The sequence below is a fragment of the Crinia signifera genome, chromosome 8, assembly GCF_055691185.1.
Source record: "Crinia signifera chromosome 8, ASM5569118v1, whole genome shotgun sequence".
Lineage (NCBI taxonomy): Eukaryota > Metazoa > Chordata > Amphibia > Anura > Myobatrachidae > Crinia > Crinia signifera.
The window spans coordinates 15,048,920-15,073,372 of record NC_139224.1 but is presented as its reverse complement, the minus strand read 5'-3'; the positions used below and the strand labels follow the sequence as shown (position 1 = coordinate 15,073,372).

Here is a 24,453-nt window from a genome sequence, read left to right as displayed (position 1 = left end):
AGGTGAGGAGAGGTAGGTCAGGAAGAAGCAGATAGATCTAGACGGGAGGATGCAGAGGTGAGGAGAGGAGATGTCAGGAAGAAGCAGAAGAACCAATGTAACATGTAACTCTTTACCTGGGAGAAGATCTGTGACTGAATCTGCTCAAACTCCTCCAGTCGAACGCTCTTGGTCAGGTTGGAATTAAAGAGAGACATTGCGCAGACTTTGTTACACTCCGCTCGGACCTTACAGAGGGAGGTGATGACCTCTGGTCTAGTCAGGAGGGTGGTGAACGTCAACGACGCACGGTTCTTCACAAAAGGGTAGTTTGGAACCTGAACTAGTCCTGCAGTGACCCAATGACAGGGGTTATATTGGTAAATAAGACAGAACACAGCGACAGCAGCAGGAGGGATATAATATTTGTACCTTTCACAGGAACCTTTTCCTCAGTTCTGTCTGGGAGAGTCACATACGAAAACTTCTCAGGCTTTAAAGAGACCAGTCGGTGAAAGATGAGCTTGTTCATCGTGCGCTGGTAATCCAGGCTGACTTCCGACTCCAGGAGTTCCAGCTGCTGACGCGCACTGAGAAAAGCGACGACACTGTGAGTGTAGTCTCTAGTTTTGACTATTTTTCTTGTGCAAGTGTAGAGATTTTAAGGAATCAGGGAGCCTTAATTGGGAGCAGCAGGCTACACATTTATTGAATTTTTTTTTTTTTTTTTTTTTTTAAATATTTTTATTCACAATTGAACAGAAATAAATAACATACATTGCATTGTAGTTGTGCATACATTTTCATCGGCATAGGTACATTGTACAGTAGCGTATCATGAGTGAGCACAGATATAGGATTCTCTAGAGTGCATCTTCTTGAGTGCGTTGTGGGCATACTCGTTTAGCCAAGACCTATCCTAGAAGGGTGGTTTGCCCGCCGCTAAGGCAGCCATGTTGTACCAAGTGGATAGATGGACAATTTTCCTTATAGTGTCCCTTTCGCTTGCTGATAGTGTTACCACATAAGGTAGCCATATATCAAAAAATTTTTCCGATCTGGTCTCTACATCTCCCATACATTCAACCCAGTCCATCTGGTACATATAAATCAATCTAGGCATACATAGCGATAAAGGTATGTCTTCTGGATGTATCCACTTGGAGAGTATGGTTTTTTTTGCCGCAGTCGCTATTCTAGCTAGCAACAATTTTGTGCCCTGTGCAAGTTTTGGGTTTAGTGAGGGAGGATAGTAGTTCCATAGCGCCCAGTTCATACTTATCGTGAATGTGATGTGCAGTGTGTCAGTAATGTATTCCTGTATCTTGGCCCAAAAGGTCTGTACTACTGTGCAGGACCAAAGGCAGTGTGTGATTTCTGCATCCGGTGAGGAGCATTTAAAGCAATTTGAATTATCTGCTACTCCTGTAATGTGTCTGAGCTTTGGGGTGAAATAGGCCCTGTGTAGAATTTTGTATTGCATTTCTGCGTACGATGCCGACACCATTTGCTTGTTTAGTTTGACCGTGAGTCTTATTACATCTAGGGTATTCAGTCCTGCCGATGTGTCCTGCCATTTGGAGAGGCCCGTAGTATTAGTGGTTAGGTCTATTTTCTTCCTGATGAATTCATATAGTATTGATGTCGAAATTGACCTTCCCTCGCTTGTAATTATTAAGTTGTTGAGGGTGTTAGTGAATTCGGCCTTTGGTAGGGTGGGTAGTAATTTGGTGATATAACTTCTGACTTGGAAGTATGCGAATATTGGGATGTGTATGTTTGGGAACTTTTCTTTTAAATTTGATAGCGTAAGTATGGTGGTATGATCTGAGCTGAGAAATTGGTATACCATGTGGAGGCCCTGATTGCGCCATCTTTCATATATCTGATCTGGGGTGCCCTCTTGAAAATCTTTATTATCAGTTAGGGTTGAGAACAGAGTCCGAGTGGCGCATAGTTTAGATCGTTGTCTCCATGATCGCCAAGCTATGTATGGCGTATATAGTAAGGGGTTAGTTTTTGTGATCGTATCTACAGTTCCTATTGGGGAGTGTAGGTGCGCCACTAGTGTGGAGTTAGGTAGGGATGCTTGGTCTGTCGTCCAATCCACAAAGTGGTTGGTCCCCTGTATCCAGTCCAGAGCATATCTCACATTGGATGCTAGTGCATAGTCCTGAATATTAGGGAGGTTAATACCTCCAAGAGACAGGGGTTGCTGTAGTTTGAATAGCGCAATTCTCGGGCGTTTGCCTGCCCATATAAATTTAGTGAGTGCTCTGTTGATTTGCATGGTATCATGTTTATTTATAAGGTAAGGCAGCATCTGGACCGGGTACAGGAGGCGAGGAAACGAAACCATTCTGTATAGTTGGCATCGTCCCAGGTACGAGAGGGGTAGGTGTTGCCACCTTGCAAAATCTGTTTTTAATTGGGCGATGGAGTGTGAGTAGTTGGTGGAGTATATGTCCGATACCTGTCTGGGGAATTTCAGACCTAAGTATGTCAAACATTCCCGCGCCCATCGAAATGGGAATTCGTATGGCCATCCCTGCATAGCTTCAGGACACAATGCTAGGGCCTCTGTTTTGTCAAAATTGACTAGGAATCCAGACACCCTGTGGAAGTCTGTCATGATCTGTTGTAAGTTCGGTATGGCCTCTTTCGGATTACTTATGTACAGTAGTAAGTCATCAGCAAATGCTGACACCTTTATGTCCAACCCCCCGATTTGGATCCCCTTCCAGGTCTCGTCTTTCATGAAGACCCTAATTAGTGGGTCTAGGGCTAAGTTGAAAAATAACGGTGAGAGCGGGCAGCCTTGGCGTGTTCCCCTTGATAGTGTAAAGTTTGTAGAATTGAGGCCATTTACCATTATGTGTGCTGTGGGGCCTGCGTATAGCATACGGAATACGTTCATGAATCCCTCCCCAAACTGTTGAGCTTGTAGGACTCTTAGAATATGCGGCCAGGAAACCCTATCGAACGCCTTGTCGGCATCACAGCTGACTATAATAGTGTCTTTGGAGGAGAGTTGGTTCGACTTATGCATGGCGGCAATTAGTGTTCTTACATTATGTACGGAAGTTCGCCCTCTCACAAACCCGTTTTGGGCCGGGTGGAGAATCCTTGACAGTATAGGTTGTAATCTCTGGGCTAGCAGCTTGGTGAAAAGTTTGAGGTCTTGATTAAGCAGGGATATGGGTCTGTATGATTGCACCTTTAGGGGGTCTTTCCCCGGTTTGGGGAATACTACAATTCTAGCTTCTGTGAATCTGTCTGGTGGAGGGTTGCCTAATAGCATGGAGTTAAAAAGGGAGGTGATGTGTGTTAGTATCTGATCGTGGGCCATTTGGTAGAACTCAGCCCCTAATCCATCGGGACCTGGGGATTTGCCTTTTGTCAAGGATTTGATAAGGGGTGACATTTCTAATTCTGTGACAGGGGACATCAAGGATTCCCTTTCCTCTGGGGTGAGTGTAGGTGATTCGGCCAATCTAAGGAAGTCCAGTCCTTCTGTGTGGTTGTCAGGTGGTGCAGAGTACAGCTGTTTATAGTAGTCCTGGAAAGTGCCTAGTATTTCCTGTGGGTTGTCTACGAGGGGTCCCCTGGAGGACTGTATTTGTAAAATCTGGGATGGGGTTGTATGTGTGCGGATTAGGTTTGCTAATAGTTTCCCTGCCTTGTTGCAGCCTCGGAAATATCTATTTCGTTGTGCATTATGTGTAAACTGTGCTCTTTCGGTACATAGGGCATCGTAAGCTTGTTTGGCCGTTCGATATGATACCTGATTCTCTTCTATGTCACTTAGTAGCATAGCATTATAGGTTTCCGACAGCTTGGTACTACATACTTCTATGGCGCTTCTCAGTTTTTTACGCTTCCTGGCCACATATTCTATAATTTGGCCCCTGATCACCGGCTTGGCTGCTGCCCAAAACAAGTTGATATCTTTTTCATGCTCCGTATTGTCTTTCTGATACATGGTGATTGCATGTTTCAGGTGTGTGTGGAAATCGGAGGAATTAACCAGGTAGGAGGGGAACCTCCAGTTATATGTGGTTGTTATCGGATCTGTGAGGGACATTGTGAACCACACTGGGGCATGATCAGACAGCGTTATAAGATTGATCCCAGCATCAACAACCCTATGTAGTAATGGTTTAGACAATAGCCAGTAGTCTATTCTGGATGAGGAGTGATGTGGGTGTGAGTAGAATGAATATTCTCTAGACACTGGGTATCGACATCTCCACGGGTCACATAGGTTGAGATTATTGGTTAGTATATTGGTATGGGCGGCTTCATCTCTCCCCTCATCCCCTCCCATTCCCGTGGACCTATCTAGGCCCAGGGACTGTACACAATTAAAATCTCCTCCCATAATCAGTTCTCCCTCAGCCCACTGTACTAGCTTGGAGTAGATCGAGGTGTAAAATAATTTGTGTTGACTGACAGGGGCATATACATTAATTAGAGTGTATATCAAGCCAAACATTGTTATCTTTGTGAAGATAAAGTGCCCTTCTGGGTCTGCCCACACATCTTTTATGGTGTAGGGTAGGTGTTTACGGAACAATGTAACCACCCCTCTACGCTTCGAGGTGTATGATGCGGCTTTGAATTCCCCCACCCAGTTGTCTCTCAAAACATTAGCATCTTCTATTTTCCAGTGGGTCTCTTGAAGAAACACTATGTCTGGCTTAAGTCTCTTCAAGTGGGTCATAATCTTACGCCTTTTGATTGGGGTGTTAAGCCCTTCTACGTTCCACGATACAAACTTTAGTGATCTCTGCACTCTAGTGATACTATCTGTTGTAGCATTTGTTTCTATCCTATACCTGTTTTAGGTTTAACCATTCTGTAGCTATTTCTATTTTTGGCCGTCCCATCCGTCCCAGCGAGCGGACTGGAGGACCTGATGATAATTGTACAATGACCTATTGTGCCTATGGGGTTATAATAGTTCTCATATACAATACAATGAAATAGTGAACAAACTTTTTTAAGTATTTTTCGGAACCTATATTGCGACCCTATATGTCGCCACTTATAGTAACATAACTCTGAACTCTGCAATCGCGTGCCCGCACATGATTGTGCCAGGCCTACCGCGTATAGCATATTGCTACATAACAAAAAACTGTAATATAAAAGTAATTGAAACATATGATGACTTATTCTAGATAATAACTTGAACATACGTAACACATAAAAGGATATGGTGCCGACAGTCCTTTTCTATTTTAGAGTGTCAGTCTGCGTCTGACATGTGGGAGGCAGATTCGTCTTTGAGAGAATCCATGAAATTTTTCGCTGCCTGTGGAGTGTCTAGAAAGTAGGAGCGACCCTCATGTGTTACTCGGAGCCTTGCCGGGTAGAGTAGCGCGAATTTGCAGCCCATTTCGAACAGCTGCTTGCAAGCCGGTGCAAATTCTCTTCTTTGTGCTGCAACTAGAAAAGAAAAGTCCTGGAACAACAGCAATTTGGCTCCTTGATATTGCAAACCCTTGCATTTCCTGTATGCGTCTAGGAGTCGGACTTTGTCTGCATAATTGAGTATGCGCATTATGACCGGTCTTGGTCTGTCTCTATTGGTCTGTCTGTCTGGCCCTATACGATGGACTCTCTCTATCATTAGGGGGACTCCCTGTGTGGTGAGGCCCAGTTCGCTGGGTAGCCACTCTGCCACCAGCTGCATAAGTTCTGAATTCTTTACCGATTCTGGCAGACCTATGATGCGCACGTTGTTTCTTCTGTTTCTGTTCTCCAGATCTTCGAGTTTGTCGTGGATGGTGGTTACTAGCTTCTCCTGTTGGGTTATCGTTGCTTTCGATTTCTCTAGCTCATCCTCTAGGTCCGAGATTCTCTGCTCTGCTTCTGACAGCCTCTGGGTATGTTGCGTCAGCTGGGTTAGGGTAGAGTCAATCGATTCTTTGATTGGGGCCAGTTTTTGGTCTAAGAGTGTTGCCAGAATGGTTGTGATGTCTTGAGTCGACATTTGCTTCGGCAAGGCTGGGTCATGGTCTGTATCTGGGTCTTCCTCTTGTGTTGACATAGGGGAGTTTGGGGTGGATCTAGGGGCTGCCACCTTTCCTCGTCCCTTACTCTGTTGGCTGCTCTTTTGCGCCCTTTGTGGCTTGGCCACAAATTTATCCATGGTGGTGAGCATCGACAATGCGTGTGTGCTGGCTATATCTTGGTGCTAGGTGTTAGGGTTCCCTGCAGCTCCTCCGGCCAGCGGCAGTAAGCAATGTGGGTGATCCTTTACACTGCACTATAGTAGCAGAGTTTTGTATTATGTCAGCACTAATTCAGATCTGAGTTCTAGGTTCGAGCTTTGGAGTTCAGGGTTTAGAATTCAGGGTTCAGGATTCAGAGTTTAGAGTTCAGAGTTTAGAGTTCAGAAGTCAAGTTGGAGTGGGATGGGTCCAACTGGTATGCTTTTGGACAAGATGAGATGAGGTAGGGTGAAATGGAGTGAAATGGGATGGAGGGGGGCAAAGAAAGGGAGTATTACAGCTGCTGTGGATGGTCTTGTAGCCTTTTATTATGGTGAGCTGAATCAGGCCCCTCTATCTGTGTTTCAGCAGGAGGGTTTTGTCCCTTCTTTGTACATATATAGCCCCTAATGCGCACTTTCCAGATCTTTGCCCTGTGTATTGTGCAGGTTTCTTCTGGGTTGGGGCACAGTCCCTGCCCTCTTCCCCGTGCCCTGGCTGCTGCTTGGTCTCTGGCTCTAGGGCTAGCTTCTGCAGCCTCTCCTCCCTGGCTGCTCACCTTGTTATGGGGGGTATTGCGGCGGTATCAGGGTGCCCTGGTTTCTTTCTGTCTTGTACTGTGTGGCCTGTGACGTCACCAGCGTCTCCGGCCACCACCAAACTTGAGGCCGCGGTCTCGGCCTGTGTGTAGGCCGCGGCTCGGCGCTCACTTTTCTGGGCTCTGGCGCGGCTGTGCCTGGGTCCCCCCTCCTGTCTGCTCACCTCTCGGGGGGCTGGGGAGGTGTCTGTGTGTCCCCCTCCTGTCCGGGGCGCACGTCGTGACGGGCGGCGTCTCCGATGCCTCTGTACTCGAGGCCGCGGCTCCGTCTTCTGCGTAGGCCGCGGTCCTGCGCTCGCGTCACGGAGCTCCGGCGCGGCTGTGACGGGTGACGGACTGCTTCTCCGTCTCTCCTCTGCTGGACTGGCTACAGGTGCTCCTTCTGTGGGACTTTCCCCGGTGTTAATCGGGCTTTTTCTTGGCTTTTGTCCCGGAGCTCTGTTCAATGGCGTCTGCTCAGTCCAGTCGCTGGCCACGCCCCCATTTATTGAATTTTTATTGATTTTTATATCAAATATAGTAGATTGGTGCGCCCGATTGTCCGGCTTTCCTCTCTCCTTCTCGGCTTTCCCCGACACCGTGTGTTTAAACATATCACACGTCTGCCAGAGGTTTACCGTGTTGGGAGCGAGAGTGAGCCGGGCTTAAATACTGTTGTGAGTGTAAGAAAGCCTGAGGACTGTAATGCACCATGAACATACAGATGTGGGTCATATACCTATCGTCCGTCTTCAGCAGCCGCTGCTTCATCCGGCTCAGACTGTCCTCTGCGATCTTACAGCTCCTGTTCTCTGGCATGCAATCGATATACAGGTTATATAGCAGCAACGCCTCCGTCTTCTTCCGTAACTGGTTAGCTGCTGCGATCCGCTGCGCAAATACAAGAGGGTTCTCAGCGCAGAACAGCAGCCGGATCCGTGGTACCCAGTACTGGTATAATGACAGAGCGGACGATCCTGAGAGAGACGGGAAAAGGTTCAACAACATAACTGGTGTTGGTGCGCACTATACAATACTGGGGTTACCATAGTTACCTGAGACCCCGCATGGTTCTGCGTGCTCTCTGGGGGTCCGGAGCTGGGTGTCCGTAGATTTATGGACCAGGTAAAGCTTCCTCTGCTGATCATAGTCCAGGACACCAACGTTGCACCACTCATACAGCAGCTGCGGACTCCGCGGGTCCTCTACAATGACAATAACGCTAAGTTCCGTTTCCTTATACCCTAACGTGCTATTCCCCCTAGAATGGAGTCAGACCCAACATCTGCCCTCCCACTCCTCCCTCCAAAAACATATTTAAATAGCTGACCGTGCCCAAGTATGTCGTCCACCGGGAGGAGGGCCTGGCCTGGGACAGGTTTTCTCACGTCGGATGTTTCATCGTATCCCAGATTCAACCAATCAGCCCAGGTCCGAATATCGAATTCCTCATCATCGAACACCTTTTACAGGAATAATGAGCGATGTCATATACACCCGCTGGAGACCATGAGGCTTATGTCAGCATTCAGTATGTGCTTCATTGTCACAAAGGGACTGGCTGGTGTGCAAAAGCAAACTCCTTCTTTAATGGACAAAACTGTGCTGCACTGCAGGTGGGGCAGATGTAACATGTGCAGAGAGAGTAAGATTTGGGTGTTATATTGTTTCTGTGCAGGGTAAATACTGGCTGCATTATTTTTACACTGCAATTTAGATTTCAGTTTGAACACACCGCACCCAAATCTAACTCTCTGCACCTGTTACATCTGCCCCATCTGCAGCGCAGCATGGTTTTGTCCATTAAAGAAAGAGTCTGGTTTGCAAACCAACCTGAATCACCCCCATGAGTGTAAATAGAGTACAATGGGCCGGGTTCTAAGCTGTACTGAATGTAGATTGCAGGCGCCTGCTGCAAACAGCGGGGCCGATTCGTCCCTGCCTCTGACGGCAGGGTACTGCACACAAGCATAGGCGCTAATGAGCATACGCAAACCCCCGCAGCAGGCGAATTGGGCAAGATTTTCACCCGCCAGGGTGTTTGCACATGGCGCACCTACCAATACAGCTAGGTGGGCCCTATAGAACGCAGGCGCCCTGGACTGCTCGGGGCGGGCAGGTGATGTCACATGATGTCAGCACTCGCCCCTGTGTGGCAGAACAGTAAGTCCTGGGCTGCGCTTTGTGCGGGCGCGTGTCAATGTACACATCCGCCTGCAGCGTAGCGAGGGGATCCAGCCAGCATGGGGGGGGCATATGCCGGGGCGCCGTTAACCTGCTCACTAGGCTCCGAGCAGGACTGAATAAGGCCCAGAATGCGCAGGAAATGCAGGTGGAAAGCTACCGCGACAGTACGCAAGTTCTGATGTGTATACATGCGTTGCCACACTCTTACATCCGCGGGAACAGCCGCCATTGCCGCCGCCGCCACTTACACCCACCAGATGCTACGAGCAGGAGGTCCGCCTGAATGTGGTGCACTGACACATGCGCACGACTCTGGCTACACACCCCAACGCACCCAAGGGACGGTTCTCTGACGTGCGTTCACATTGATGGCGCCCAGCCACCCACCACCCAAATACACTCATTCAGCCGCTGCAGAGAGACGGTGGAGATATGTACCACTGAGTGCATGAGAGGTGTGGACTTACCTCCAGAGGTAGGTATGTGGGTAGAGGCTGTCCCGTGATCTGCCCGATGCAGGGGAGGCCACTGGGGTCAGTATGTCGGGCCACCAGCAGATTAGAATCTATACCTTCATTGGCCAGGAGCTGGGATATATTCTGACTGAGGTATTCCCGTCTTCTCCTGGTATCATTGGCAGAAATGAGTTATCTTATGTATACACTCTCCTATTTGTCTATAACAAACATCTGCTGTAGCGCAGTACAAGGGTACAGATCTCACCTCTCCAGTTCCAGCTTCCGTGGGCACTGCCCGGGGGGCACAGTGTAAGGAAGCTGCACCTTTGGCTCGTAGCCTCTCCGTGAGAAGTCAGACTTCACAAGCACTTCAGTGGTGGGGTACGAGACCTGTGCGTCCAGGTAACACTGGAGGTTGTCCGGCGTCTCAAAACTGCTAACTGACCAAGAGATTGATAATGATGTTATCACAGGAAAAGGGGAATACAACAGATGTAGACCCTGGAAATGGCACAGACCAAGCTCAGTACAGAGACTAGGGGATATAGACAAAGACTGACACAGGGTGATGTGTGTGACTGTCGGTAACCCGGCTGTATCCCCAGACCCAGAGAATGGCCCACACATCCTGTAATTCTGTTACATGTCCACCTATTGATCAGACTGAGGGGAGCTGACCAGAGACGGTCACAGTGATGTGTCTGCAATCTATGTCGGAAGGAGGCTATGGGGGTTTTACCTTTGGGGGTGTTATGGTCCTGATCGGCCTGTCTGAGGAGGTCTGGTTGTACCATAGGCCCCGCACTCACATCCTGAAACATAAAGGAAACGGCGTGACGTCATTGGTAAGTCTGGGATACTGCTGGAAATATATGGTCAGTGTTACATGAGGGGTCACTTACACACACGGGTAAGTGCGTCCCCGGAAGGATGCCATACGGCTAGTATTTGCGGTAATGTGACAGTTGTTATGGGAGACGACGGTGTTATCGCAGGCTGGAGACTTCAGTTTAGGACAAGATAGTAACATGACTTTCAGAGGGTGACAAGGGGCGTTCCCTTACACGTGTTACATATTATGGGGTGGATTTATCTGACAGGGCAGGAATATGGTGTGTACCAATGCAATACATATGTGATGCGGAAGGGTCAATCGCCCATCATAAATAAGTATTGTGGGGTGCAATCAATCATTATAAATAAGTATTGTGGGGTGCAATAGCACATTATAAATAAGTATTGTGGGGGTGCAATCGCACAATATAAATAAGTATTGTGGGGGTACAATCGAATATTATAAATAAGCAGGGCTATTTTTCAGTAGGCTCCAGCAGGAACTGAGGCCCTTATTCTAGTTCACTCTTTCTGACAAAATATTTCTAAAGGTGCGTACACACGGGGGGAGATATATTGCTATACCAGAGATGGTCGCTGATAAAAAGGAACCTCTGCTGGGGGAGCCACAGAGGTAATTAGCTGGTCGCAGATTACAATGGGGCAGAAAACGGGAGCGGGATTTATCGCCGGGGCACACTCCCAATCACTGGCAATATGGTTACCTGCGACCATATTCCCAGCGATTATAGCCCCTATCACCCCCGTGTGTACACAGCATTAGATGGACAAAACCATGTGCACTGCAGGTGAGGCAGGTGTTACTTGTGCAGAGATAATTAGATTTGGGTGGGGTTTTACACCTGCCTCACCTGCAGTGCACATGGTTTTGTCCATCTAATGCCCCGTACACACGGGGGGAGATATATTGCTCAGCAATATATTGCTGAGCAATATATTGCCCAGTGTCTACTTTGCATCAGCGACCAGAGATGGTCGCTGATGAAAAGGAACCTCTGCTGGAGGAGCCGCAGAGGTAATTAGCTGGTCGCAGGAGCAAGCTCCTGCGACCAGTGATTACAATGGGGCAGAAAACGGGAGCGCGCACCCGGCGATTTATCGCTGGTGAGCACTCCAATCACTGGGAACATGGTCGCCTGCGACCATATTCCCAGCGATTATAGCCCCTATCGCCCCCGTGTGTACACAGCATAAGAAATATTTTGTCAGAAAGAGTGAACTAGAATAAGGGCCTCAGGGAGCGGCATCGCACATTATAAGTATTGTGGGGTGCAATTTAGCACATGCGCCAGTGGCCTCTCATTTCCTGGGTACAATACTGATACTCACGGTGACCAGGGTGTGTGCGCCATAAGTCACGATATCTGAATAAAAGCCTCGCTGCTTGATCGCCGGGTACCTCCGTGTACTCTTAGTGCTTCCCCATGAGGTGGGAGACAGGACAAGAGACGGAGGATGAGGAGACACTGCAGGATACAGCTGGTAGGGACTCTGCCGCAGGGAATGGGGTATACTTCTGCGTGTCTCTTCCATCATACAGGAGAAAGCAGCAGCCACACAGATTCATGGGCACATCTGTAACAGAGGGGATTACCTACTGCAGAGCATTCCACCCTCTACCTAGAACTGCAGAACATTCCACACAACCCTACAGCTGTTGAATACACCTCCACCATTTTGCTGTAGATTATTTCACCCTGTGCCTACATATGCAGCTTATTCCACCATGTCCCAACATCTGCAGATCAATCCACTCTCTCACTGTAGCAGCAGATCATTCCACCCTGTACTTAGAACTGCAGAACATTGCACAATCCTGTACAGCTGTGGGACTTTCCTCTCTGTCCCTGCATCTGCATTCACCACCCTGTCATTGCAGCTGCAGATTATTTCACCCTGTACCTACATCTGCAGATCATTCCATCATATCATTCTGCCCTAGTGAAGGCCATAGACCATCGATGATTCCAAATCATTGATGGTCTATGACCAATGGTGAATACTTTTGCCATCGCTGGGACATCGGGTCTTACTGGCCCACAGCATTATAAAGCATGGTCTACACACAAACCTGGGAACACATGTCAGCGCTATCCTGAATATACAGGTATCTTATGAACAGGAAATATCCCCCTGGATGGATTTTTCCAAATCTTCCGTTACTTCGAATTCTCCTCTACTTCTGCAGGTGCCCCTTAAAGGTTTGGACTGACCTTACAATAGGTCCCTATTGTCACATAAAGGTATCTTTGGGATAACTTTCTCTCTACACTTCCACACTGGATAATCCTATGATAGAGATTTGTACTGACCTCCTATAGGGCCCCTATATTCATATAAGAGTTTCTTTATGGTACATATATTAGATGTCCTCCACATTCGTATATATCCTCGTCACCAACAGGTCAATATGGAAAATCACAGCTCTTATAGACCGACACTCACCTCACTATAAGGCCCTATGGGGAGATGTATGAAGCAGGGAAGCATGGGCACAGGAGCTGACGCTCTATGGGGAGATGTATGAAGCAGGGAAGTGTGGGCACAGGAGCTGACGCGCTATGGGGAGATGTATGAGCAGGGAAGCATGGGCACAGGAGCTGACGCTCTATGGGGAGATGTATGAAGCAGGGAAGTGTGGGCACAGGAGCTGAAGCTCTATGGGGGAGATGTATGAAGCAGGGAAGCATGGGCACAGGAGCTGACACACTATGGGGCAGATGTATGAAGCAGGGAAGCATGGGCACAGGAGCTGACGCTCTATGGGGAGATGTATGAAGCAGGGAAGTGTGGGCACAGGAGCTGACGCGCTATGGGGAGATGTATGAGCAGGGAAGCATGGGCACAGGAGCTGACGCTCTATGGGGAGATGTATGAAGCAGGGAAGTGTGGGCACAGGAGCTGAAGCTCTATGGGGGAGATGTATGAAGCAGGGAAGCATGGGCACAGGAGCTGACACACTATGGGGCAGATGTATGAAGCAGGGAAGAGTGGGCACAGGAGCTGACGCTCTATGGGGGAGATGTATGAAGCAGGGAAGTTTGAGCACAGGAGCTGACACTCTATGGGGAGATGTATGAAGCAGAAAAGTGTGGGCACAAGAGCTGACGCTCTATGGGGAGATGTATGAAGCAGGGAAGTGTGGGCACAGGAGCTGACGCGCTATGGGGAGATGTATGAGCAGGGAAGCATGGGCACAGGAGCTGACGCTCTATGGGGAGATGTATGAAGCAGGGAAGTGTGGGCACAGGAGCTGAAGCTCTATGGGGGAGATGTATGAAGCAGGGAAGCATGGGCACAGGAGCTGACACACTATGGGGCAGATGTATGAAGCAGGGAAGCATGGGCACAGGAGCTGACGCTCTATGGGGAGATGTATGAAGCAGGGAAGTGTGGGCACAGGAGCTGACGCGCTATGGGGAGATGTATGAGCAGGGAAGCATGGGCACAGGAGCTGACGCTCTATGGGGAGATGTATGAAGCAGGGAAGTGTGGGCACAGGAGCTGAAGCTCTATGGGGGAGATGTATGAAGCAGGGAAGCATGGGCACAGGAGCTGACACACTATGGGGCAGATGTATGAAGCAGGGAAGAGTGGGCACAGGAGCTGACGCTCTATGGGGGAGATGTATGAAGCAGGGAAGTTTGAGCACAGGAGCTGACACTCTATGGGGAGATGTATGAAGCAGAAAAGTGTGGGCACAAGAGCTGACGCTCTATGGGGAGATGTATGAAGCAGGGAAGTGTGGGCACAGGAGCTGACGCTCTATGGGGAGATGTATGAAGCAGGGAAGTGTGGGCACAGGAGCTGACGCTCTATGGGGGGAGATGTATGAAGCAGGGAAGTGTGGGCACAGGAGCTGACACACTGGGGCAGATGTATGAAGCAGGGAAGCGTGGACACAGGAGCTGACGCTCTATGGGGGGAGATGTATGAGCAGAGAAATGTGGGCAGAGGAGCTGACGCTCTATGGGGCTGATGTATGAGCAGAGAAATGTGGGCACAGGAGCTGACGCTCTATGGGGAGGAAGATATATAAAGCAGAGAAGCGTGGGCACAGGAGCTGACGCTCTATGGGGAGATGTATGAAGCAGGGAAGTGTGGGCACAGGAGCTGACGCTCTATGGGGAGATGTATGAAGCAGGGAAGTGTGGGCACAGGAGCTGATGCACTACGGGGCAGATGTATGAAGCAGGGAAGCGTGGGCACAGGAGCTGACGCTCTATGGGGAGATGTATGAAGCAGGGAAGTGTGGGCACAGGAGCTGACGCTCTATCTTTGGGAGATATATGAAGCATGGAAGTGTGGGCACAGGAGCTGATGCACTATGGGGAGATGTATGAAGCAGGGAAGTGTGGGCACAGGAGCTGACGCTCTATCTTTGGGAGATATATGAAGCATGGAAGTGTGGGCACAGGAGCTGATGCACTATGGGGAGATGTATGAAGCAGGGAAGCGCTGGCACAGGAGCTGACGCTCTATGGGGCTAATGTTTGAGCAGAGAAATGTGGGCACAGGAGCGGACGCTCTATGGGGAGATGTATGAAGCAGGGAAGTGTGGGCACAGGAGCTGATGCACTATAGGGCAAATGTATGAAGCAGAGAAGCGTGGGCACAGGAGCTGACGCTCTATGGGGAGGGAGATGTATGAAGCAGGGAAGCGTGGGCACAGGAGCTGACGCTCTATGGGGAGGGAGATGTATGAAGCAGGGAAGTGTGGGCACAGGAGTGGACGCTTTATGGGACAGGTGTATGAGCAGGGAAATGTGAGCACAGGAGCTGATGCTCTATGGGGAGATGTATGAAGCAGGGAAGTGTTGGCACAGGAGCTGACGCTCTATGGGGAGGGAGATGTATGAACCAGAGAAGCTTGGGCACAGGAGCTGACGCTCTATGGGGAGGGAGATACATGAGCAGGGAAATGTGGGCACAAAGGAGCTGACACACTATGCGGCAGATGTATGAAGCAGGGAAGCGTGGACACAGGAGCTGACGCTCTATGGGGGAGATGTATGAAGCAGGGAAGTGTGAGCACAGAAGCTGCCGCTCTATCTGGGGAGATATATGAAGCAGGGAAGTGTGAGCACAGGAGCTGACACTCTATGGGGAGGGAGATGTATGAAGCAGGGAAGTGTGGGCACAGGAGCTGACATTCTATGGGGCAGATGTATGAAGCAGGGAAATGTGGGCACAGGAGCAGACGCTCTATGGGGGAGATGTATGAAGCAGGGAAGTGTGGTCACAGAAGCTGACGCTCTATGGGGGGAGATATATGAAGCAGGGAAGTGTGAGCACAGGAGCTGACACTCTTTGGGGCTGATGTATGAGCAGAGAAATGTGGGCACAGGAGCTGACGCTCTATGGGGAGATGTATGAAGCAGGGAAGTGTGGGCACAGGCGCTGATGCACTATGGGGCAGATGTATGAAGCAGGGAAGCGTGGGCACAGGAGCTGACGCTCTATGGGGAGATATAACTGTGGTGATTTCGCACTGGATCACTACCTAGTGTATAATGTACATAGTTAGAAATAAGTAGGTAGTGTGGACTCCTATATCCCAATTTGTTAGCTTGTGAAGGCTAGGGAATATTGAAGGATAGGAGGTGCTCCCCTAAGTCAGAAATAACATGAAGATACACATAGAGGAAAGAAGACTTGTATTGGGGCAATACAAGTCTTCGCTCTATGGGGAGATGGGGAGTCTTCGCTCTATGGGGAGATGTATGAAGCAGGGAAGTGTGGGCACAGGAGCTGATGCACTATGGGGTAGATGTATGAAGCAGGAAAGCGTGGGCACTGGAGCTGACGCTCTATGGGGAGGGAGATGTATAAAGCAGAGAAGCGTGGGCACAGGAGCTGACGCTCTATGGGGAGATGTATGAAGCAGGAAAGTGTGGGCACAGGAGCTGATGCACTATGGGGCAGATGTATGAAGCAGAGAAGCGTGGGCACAGGAGCGGACGCTCTATGGGGAGATGTATGAAGCAGGGAAGTGTGGGCACAGGAGCTGATGAACTATGGGGCAGATGTATGAAGCAGGGAAGCGTGGGCACAGGAGCTGACGCTCTGTGGGACAGGTGCAGAGCCGGCCTTAGGCATAGGCAAACTAGGCAATTGCTTAGGGCATTTGGAATGCCTAGGGGCATCAGCAGCTTCTGCTAATTAAAGTGATATGCAGCATGCCTATATTCTGTGTGTGACGAGGCTGTATCTGCATATGAAATAGTGTGTTCATGGAAATCACTGTAACATAGCATTCCGTATGCAGGTACAGCCACAGTCGCACACAGAATATAGGCATGCCACATATCATTATAATCATCGGAAACTCCTTGTGTGTGCTGGTCACATAACAATGCAAATAAGATTAATTTTCAGCAAAAAAGGCACCCAACGTTAGCAGAACTGGCCAGGAGCTGCATATCCTATTGAGGCAAGATGTATGAGGAAACATCTGTATCCAAGCAGAGGCAGAGGTCACAGTGTTAGCGGCTGTGCGAGTGCTGCCTGCGGGTGGGTTGGTTGTGCAATAGTGTTTGGCATATGTGTAAGGGGCATTATGTGTGTCATGTATAAATGCATTAATAATGTGCGACATATGTGTAATGGGCATTATGTGTGTCATGTATATAAGGGCATTAATAATGTGCAACATATGTGTAATGGGCATTATGTGTGTCATGTATATAAGGGCATTAATAATGTGCAACATATGTGTAAGGGGCATTATGTGTGTCTTTATGTGTATGAAGGGCATTAATAAAGGTTGGCATAATGTGTAAGGGGCATTATGGATATGAGGACATTAATAATGTGTGTTATATGTAATACCCCATTCACACCAGCATAAATTCCCGGGTTGAGCCCGGGAACAACCCGGTACTACCTCTGGTGTGAAAAGTACCTGGGACAAATTACCGGGCTAATTTGCCGGCAATCCAACCCGGCTAGGTAGCAGGGTTGTTCCCGGGTTCAACCCGGGGACCTGGCTGGTGTGAAAGGTATAGCGTATACTTACCCGGGTTGCCGTGTCCTGTCCGACGGGAATTAATGCAAGCGGCGGGCACAAATGATGGAACAGCCGGTGGATGATGATGACGCAGCTCTCCGGCGGCAGTGAGGACGCTGGAGAGCTGTGTCATCTTCATCCGCCGCCTGTCCTGTCATTTGCGCCGCCGCCTGTGTGGATCCCTGGCCTGTGCGGAGGACCAGCAACCAGGGTGAGTATTCTCCCCACCTCCTGTCCACCTCCGCCGCCATCCCGCAGACTGCCCAACATCATCCCGCTGACTGCGCGCCTCCTCCCCACCTCCTGCCGGCCTCCTTCCCGCCCCCTTCACACACCAGAAAATGCAGAGACATTTCTGGTGTGAATGGGTCCAAACCCGGGAATGTCCCTGCTTGTCCCGGGAACTGATTTCCCGGGTTTGTCCCTGCATTTCTGGTGTGAAAGGGGTATAAGGGGCATTACTGTGTGGTATTATTAGGGTTGCAGAGAGAAAGGGGTAGGGGGTACAAATTGCTCAGGCCAAAGTCTGATTTAAGGGCCCAGTGGGGGCCCCGGGCCCCCTCCCCTTAAGTGACAGCAGCAGCTGCAGCTCTTCTCCGCTGCCTAGCACACACTGCTTTGTGCTGGGTTGCAGTGTGGCCATGGAGGTGGTTAAAATACAATATTTTCTCAGGATTTTTTTCTAAGGGTATAATGTGAATAATGTGAGGAGTAATGTACATAAGGTAAAGTGGTACTACTGTGTGATGTAACGTGAATAAGGGACACCATCGCATGATATAATGTGACTAAAGTTGCACTACTGTGTGGCATAATTTAAATTGGGGGTACTATTGTGTGGCCATGCCCCTTCCCAGCAAGAAAACACCCTGAATGTGTGCACTGTTTCTATTTAAAATATTGCTGGTAGGAGCACCAAAATGATGACTGCTATGATGAGGGTTGATGGTGCTGGGAAAGGGGAGAAGGGTCAGTGGCGGAACTAGTGGTGGTGCTAGGGGGCACCAGCCAAAATCTTGCCTAGGGCGTCATTTAGGCTAGGGCCGGCTCTGGACAGGTGTATGAGCAGGGAAATGTAGGCACAGGAGCTGACGCTCTATGGGGAGATGTATGAAGCAGGGAAGTGTGGGCACAGGAGCTGACGCTTTATGGGGAGGGAGATGTATGAACCAGAGAAGCTTGGGCACAGGAGCTGATGCTCTATGGAGCAGATGTATGAGCAGGGAAATGTGGGCACAGGAGCTGGCGCTCCTATTGGGAGATGTATGAAGCAGGGAAGTGTGGGCACAGAAGCTGACACACTATGGGGCAGATGTATGAAGCAGGAAAGCTTGGGCACTGAAGCTGACACACTATGGGGCAGATGTATGAAGCAGGGAAGCTTGGGCACAGAAGCAGACACACTATGGGGCAGATGTATGAAGCAGAGAAGTGTGGGCACAGGAGCTGATGCTCTGAGGGGGAGATGTATGAAGCTGGGAAGTGTGGGCACAGGAGCTGATGCTCTTAGGGGGAGATGTATGAAGCTGGGCAGTGTGGGCACAGGAGCTGATGCTCTGAGGGTGAGATGTATGAAGCTGGGCAGTGTGGGCACAGGAGCTGATGCTCTGAGGGTGAGATGTATGAAGCAGGGAAGCGTGGGCACAGGAGCTGACTCTCTATGAGACAAATGTATGCAGGCAATCAATCAGCTGTTACGTATAACTTCATAGCATGCACTTGTTAAATGTTACTGCAGTTGACTTGATTGGTTGCTATTGGTAACTTCGCTCCTTGTACCCGGGACAAGGTGTAGCACCCGGTACCGGACAGGGAGTCCCGGGACGGTATAGGGGGAGCAGTGATTACCTGCATTACATTACCTGCACCCGCCGCCGCCGCTGTGTCCGTATCCCAGCAGCCGCCGGACGCTGAAGGTTGCTAGGGAGCGTTGCTAGGGAGGTACCACGTGTTCCCACCTCGGGGAGAAGATACCTCCCCCCGCCCCCTCACCCAGCTGGCCCACCCATCTCACGTGACCGAATCTCAGACAGTAAATAAAATTCATACATGCGGCACGGCGGGAGAGTCTGACTGTCACTGTACCTGCCGCCACTGACTAGCAGCCACGCCACAGCCCCGCCGCACACACAGACCGGTCACTCACACTGGAACACGTGCTCAACCCACCAGCCCGAGAAGCCATCCTCATCCCGCCACCGTGAGGAGCGAGCAACCCTCATCCCGTCACCGTGAGGAGCCAACCTCAGCCCCTCACCTTGAGGACAGTCCTCCACTCACTTTCTTAAAGACCCCACCTCAGCCCAACACCCTGAGGATCCAACTCAGCCCAAAAGCCTACAGACTTCACCTTAGCCCTCTTACTTCCGGGACCCCAGCTCAGACAAGAGCCCTAGAAGCAATCCACAGCCTGCCACCTTTAGGAGCCATCCACCACTCACTTCCTTTAGGAGCCATCCTCTGTAGGCCACCTTAAGGAGCATTCCTCCACTGACTTCCCTTAAGAACCACACCTCAGCCCAACAACCTGAGGATCCACCCCACAGACCTTACCTTAGCCCTCTCACTTCCTGGACCCCAGCTCAGCCCACTAGCCTGAGAAGCCACCTTTAGACCACCAGCTTGAGGAAGAAACCTTCTTGACATATGGATACTGCAAGTAACCACCGTGTTGGTACATCTTCTCTGGGAACATTGAGCGCACCTAGAGGAGCCGATGGCAGAGACCTGGGTGACCATGATGGCAGAAAACAAGCTTCCCATCCAAGTAGTACAACTACCATGGATGAACTCGGAGCTTTGCAGGCAGCTGCCCCCTTTAGCCTTGTCCCTTTCCCAATATGGGCGTTGCTGCACCAACATCCAAAGTTTGACGGATATAACATGAAGGTGTGGGATTGGCAGGATAGTGTACAAAGACTATGTAACCTGTGCCAGATTCCGGAGGATAAGCAGGCAGATTTTGTGCTGGTGTTTGCCCTCGAGGGAGAGGCTTTAAGGACTGTGGTAGTGAACCCACGAAGGCAACGAGACACGATGGAGAAGATCTTCAAGATTCTTAAAATCTTTGGAATCGGGTCATCAGTTGTACAGCTGCAAAAGATGTTCTATACCCGAGTGCAGCTCGATCATGAGACCACTGATGACTTTGCCTTTGCATTGCAGGACCTCATGGTGGAGATTAAGTGGAGGGAAACTGGAAAACACCAGGATCTGAGAGAGGTGGATACATTACTGCGGGATCACTTCACCATGGGTCTCCGTAGTGTGCGCCTGCGGGAAATCCTGCTTGATAACAAAGATTCAGCTCAAACTTTCTTTCATGTGCGGACAAGGGCAAGAGCTTTTAAAAGCAATGACGATGACCCCTTCAATGTGGCCCAGAAGAGGCCAGGAACACCGGCCAAAGCCACCAAAGAAGAGCTAAGCAATCTGGAAAGTTGTGTAAGGGACTTGAGGGATTCGCTGATGGCACTGGAAGAGGAAGTTTCGCAACTAAAGCAAGAACTGATGTCCTTCAGAAAGGGACAAGCGGCTGATAAAGACCCTCAAAAGCAAGGGGCAAAGAAAACTCGCTGTTGGAGATGCGGGCAGCTTGGGCATGTTGCTCGGCACTGCCAGTAGGTAGTCCTCCTGCGGTCTTTAAACTACGATCCCATAGCCATGGGATAACCAGCAAGTAATGGAAGAGTGAGGCCCACAATATGTTGCTATAATTCAGATATAGAAAATTAAAGATAAAAAAAAAAAAAAAACAGGGACAGTGGAGAAGAAAGATGATCTTGACAGCCCCTTGGGCTTCCAGCCTCAGGCTACATCCGTCTTGGGCTCCATTCAAACTTAGGTCTAGCTTGTCCCCAGTCTTAACGCCCAGGCCTAAGATATCACAAAAGAAAGCAAGTTTGAGGTGACTGTGCGCTAGAGTCGGCTGCCTTGTGGGGTGACAATGATGGAGTGGTAACCCTAGAAACCACAGAAGACATATACAGAAAGGCATAATCTTCCTTTCTGTATATGCCCAGGCCTAAGAAGCCGTAGTCTGACATCTTAGTTTTGTTTCCTATTCCCCATGTTAATCTGTTATTCTTATGTGATTTTTATAGTGTTATGGTCTATTGTTCCATGTGTTAGATGGTTGTTTTATTTAGGATAGTTGTCCGGTTCTGTGCACAAGCAATACAAGGTCTTATTACCCAAGTTAGCATATGGACAGGAAAGGGTGTTGTGTGTAGGATTCCAGTGGTAACTGCTGGGAGATTTTACTTGTGAATCACAGTCACTGACTTCAGTATTGGAACAACCCCTCAATTCCCAGAACTGTGCTTCAGCAACACCCTGGTGCAGTGGCTGAGGTGTGTTACCTACCTGTTCCGCCTTATGGAACTGCCCTTACACTAAAACTATAGTGACACGAGGCCCAGTGTGTGAGACAAGGGTCCTCTACTCTTGTTACAGCAGGATATCTGACATCCCCAGTGGCGTAGCTATAGCACCGCAGCCCCCGCGGTCGCGGGGGGGGGCACTGTGCATATGGGGGCTGCGGTGCTATAGTAATCCCCCCGCCCCCCCATCCCCCGCAGGCTTACCTGTCCGCGCGTCCCGGCTCCCCACCTGGCTTCAATCAATGCTATGGAGACGGACCACGATAAAATGGCCGCCCCATAAAGCAGACTGTTCTCTGAAACTGTCTGCGGTATGGGGGCGGCCATTTTATCGTGGTCCGTCTGCATAGAATTAATTGAAGCCAGGAGGGGTGCCGGGACGCGCGGACAGGTAAGCCTGCGGGGGAGGGGGCACGGGCAGCCACTGGACATCCCCTCTCCAGCTTTGACTAATATAAAGGAGGATTTTTTTTTTTTTTTTACTTAACTAGTACTTTATTGCTGAGTTTGTGTCTGCGCATTTATTTTACATTGTAAATGCCACATTTGTATTAACACTGTCCAGGCATACACAAACTGTGTTATGTAAATGAGAAATAAAGTTCTGTATTGTTTAGGAATTGTGTACAATCACTGTAGCATTTAGCACTAATACTACCTGGTGCATATACTGCTCTCTCCCGGTGTAACCAAGGCACGTATGGGCCCTTATTCTGGTTGACTTGCAGCCTTGCAAGTCCTCTAGATGCCAAATGCCGATCTGCCCACCCACCATCGAATGATGTCGAACGAGTACACATATCTATGTGACTGCACACTCCACAGGAACTGGGCAGGCAGCTGACATCCAGTGATGTCAGCTGCCTGCGTCACTGCCGCATTACATGGAAATGCTGGACTTTCCCATGGGCAGTTTCCTCCCGCCCGCAGTCTTGGGTGCGTGTGCCCGGCGAAAACTCTCATCACCGTTGCAGCACACACCCTGCGTCTGCACATGTGCACAGATGCAAAAACCACTTTCTCCCGGTGTAACCCAGGCACATATACTACTGCTCTCTCCCAGTGTAACCCAGGCACATATACTACTGCTCTCTCCTGTGTAACCCAGGCACATATACTACCGCTCTCTCCCGGTGTAACCCAGGCACATATACTACTGCTCCCTCCCGGTGTAACCCAGGCACATATACTACTGCTCTCTCCTGTGTAACCCAGGCACATATACTACTGCTCTCTCCCGGTGTAACCCAGGTACATATACAACTGCTCTCTCCTGCTGTAACCCAGGCACATATACTACTGCGCTCTCCCGGTGTAACTCAGGCACATATACTACTGCTCTCCCGCTGTAACTCAGGCACATATACTACTGCTCTCTCCCGGTGTAACCCAGGCTCATATACTACTGCTCTCTCCTGCTGTAACCCAGGCACATATACTTCTGCGCTCTCCCGGTGTAACCCAGGCACATATACTACTGCTCTCTCCTGCTGTAACCCAGGCACATATACTACTGCTCTCTCCTGCTGTAACCCAGGCACATATACTACTGCTCTCTCCCGGTGTAACCCAGGCACATATACTACTGCTCTCTCCTGTGTAACCCAGGCACATATACTACTGCTCTCTCCCGGTGTAACCCAGGCTCATATACTACCGCTCTCTCCTGTGTAACCCAGGCTCATATACTACTGCTCTCTCCCGGTGTAACCCAGGCACATATACTACTGCTCTCTCCCGGTGTAACCCCGGCACATATACTACTGCTCTCTCCCAGTGTAACCCAGGCTCATATACTACCGCTCTCTCCTGTGTAACCCAGGCACATATTACATCTGCCCCACCTTCAGTGCAGCCTTTTACAAAAGGTCCCCCAGACGAATCAGGCTCACTGTTGCTGCTCAGCCCTGGATGTGTGAAGCCTGGGGGGTTCCCCTTTATTGGGGGGGGGGGGTCCCCACTACCCCAGGTACTCTGTCCAGGGCTGACCAGCCACGGTGAGCATGATATGTCGGGGGACTTATGTAAAAAGTGTCCCCCGACAGAGGCATGACACCTCGGGCTGTTGGAGCCCGGTGCTGGTTCCAAAAACGGGGGACCCCCAGTTTTTTTGTCTCCCGTATTTTTGGACCCAGGAGTCTGGGGCTGGTTTCAGAAATACGGGGGACCCCTACGCTTTTTGTCCCCTGAATTTTTGGAACCAGGTCCGGCTCAATGAGCTCAGGGCTGATTATGCTCAGGAGGGGGGACCCCACGCGGTTTTTTTATTTCTCTTTTACACATATTTGAACATAGAACCATAAACAGATCTCAATGATCTATGCATAATTCTGTCAAATTCGCCTGTCAGAACCTGGTCTATTTTTAGTAAAGTTTACCAGAATTCGCATCCACTAAATTTGCGATTTGTATACTTTATAATGGGAAAACATCTGGATGCGATTCGAAGTGTGACTAAAAATCACCACTTCAAAATGTGCGAATTCGCGGCAAAAAGTGCAATTTCCCCCCGCAAATCGCACCCTATAAAATGTGTGAATTGTGGGAAATGTGCGATTTCGGAAGTTTTTTGAGATTTTATCACAAAAGTCACAAATTCGGACCCTATTACATTTCGCCCACAATATTCATTATATCAGCAATGCAGTGGTGGTGCCCTCTGTATTGCAGAAGCCCATCTCATCACCCTCTACTGGTAAGGATGTGGAACTGCATTATTAGGTCATCAAGCTTCTCTTACATACTGTAGTACATGTACACCCAGCTAATCCAAGGGGTCCCGACCCAA

The 24,453-nt window shown here is 49.6% G+C and overlaps 1 protein-coding gene across 3 annotated transcripts in view; it reads right to left on the bottom strand.

Moving 5' to 3' along the window:
- The window catches only part of DNAH1 (dynein axonemal heavy chain 1), a 90,854-nt gene extending 71,632 nt beyond the window's left edge, over positions 1-19,222 (bottom strand). For 2 of the 3 annotated variants that reach the window (XM_083155799.1, XM_083155801.1), the window contains exons 1-10: positions 19,146-19,222; positions 11,604-11,849; positions 10,159-10,231; positions 9,685-9,859; positions 9,429-9,585; positions 8,105-8,237; positions 7,830-7,979; positions 7,514-7,751; positions 412-569; positions 117-328 (exon numbers count right to left, since the gene is read on the bottom strand). In XM_083155799.1, coding sequence (XP_083011925.1) covers positions 117-328; positions 412-569; positions 7,514-7,751; positions 7,830-7,979; positions 8,105-8,237; positions 9,429-9,585; positions 9,685-9,859; positions 10,159-10,231; positions 11,604-11,810 — 1,503 coding nt within the window. In that variant the 5' untranslated portion in view covers positions 11,811-11,849; positions 19,146-19,222. Of the gene's footprint in view, positions 1-116; positions 329-411; positions 570-7,513; positions 7,752-7,829; positions 7,980-8,104; positions 8,238-9,428; positions 9,586-9,684; positions 9,860-10,158; positions 10,232-11,603; positions 11,850-19,131 lie in introns of all 3 variants that reach the window. The other variant, XM_083155800.1, reaches the window with a different exon arrangement.
- Positions 19,223-24,453: the final 5,231 nt, after the last annotated feature.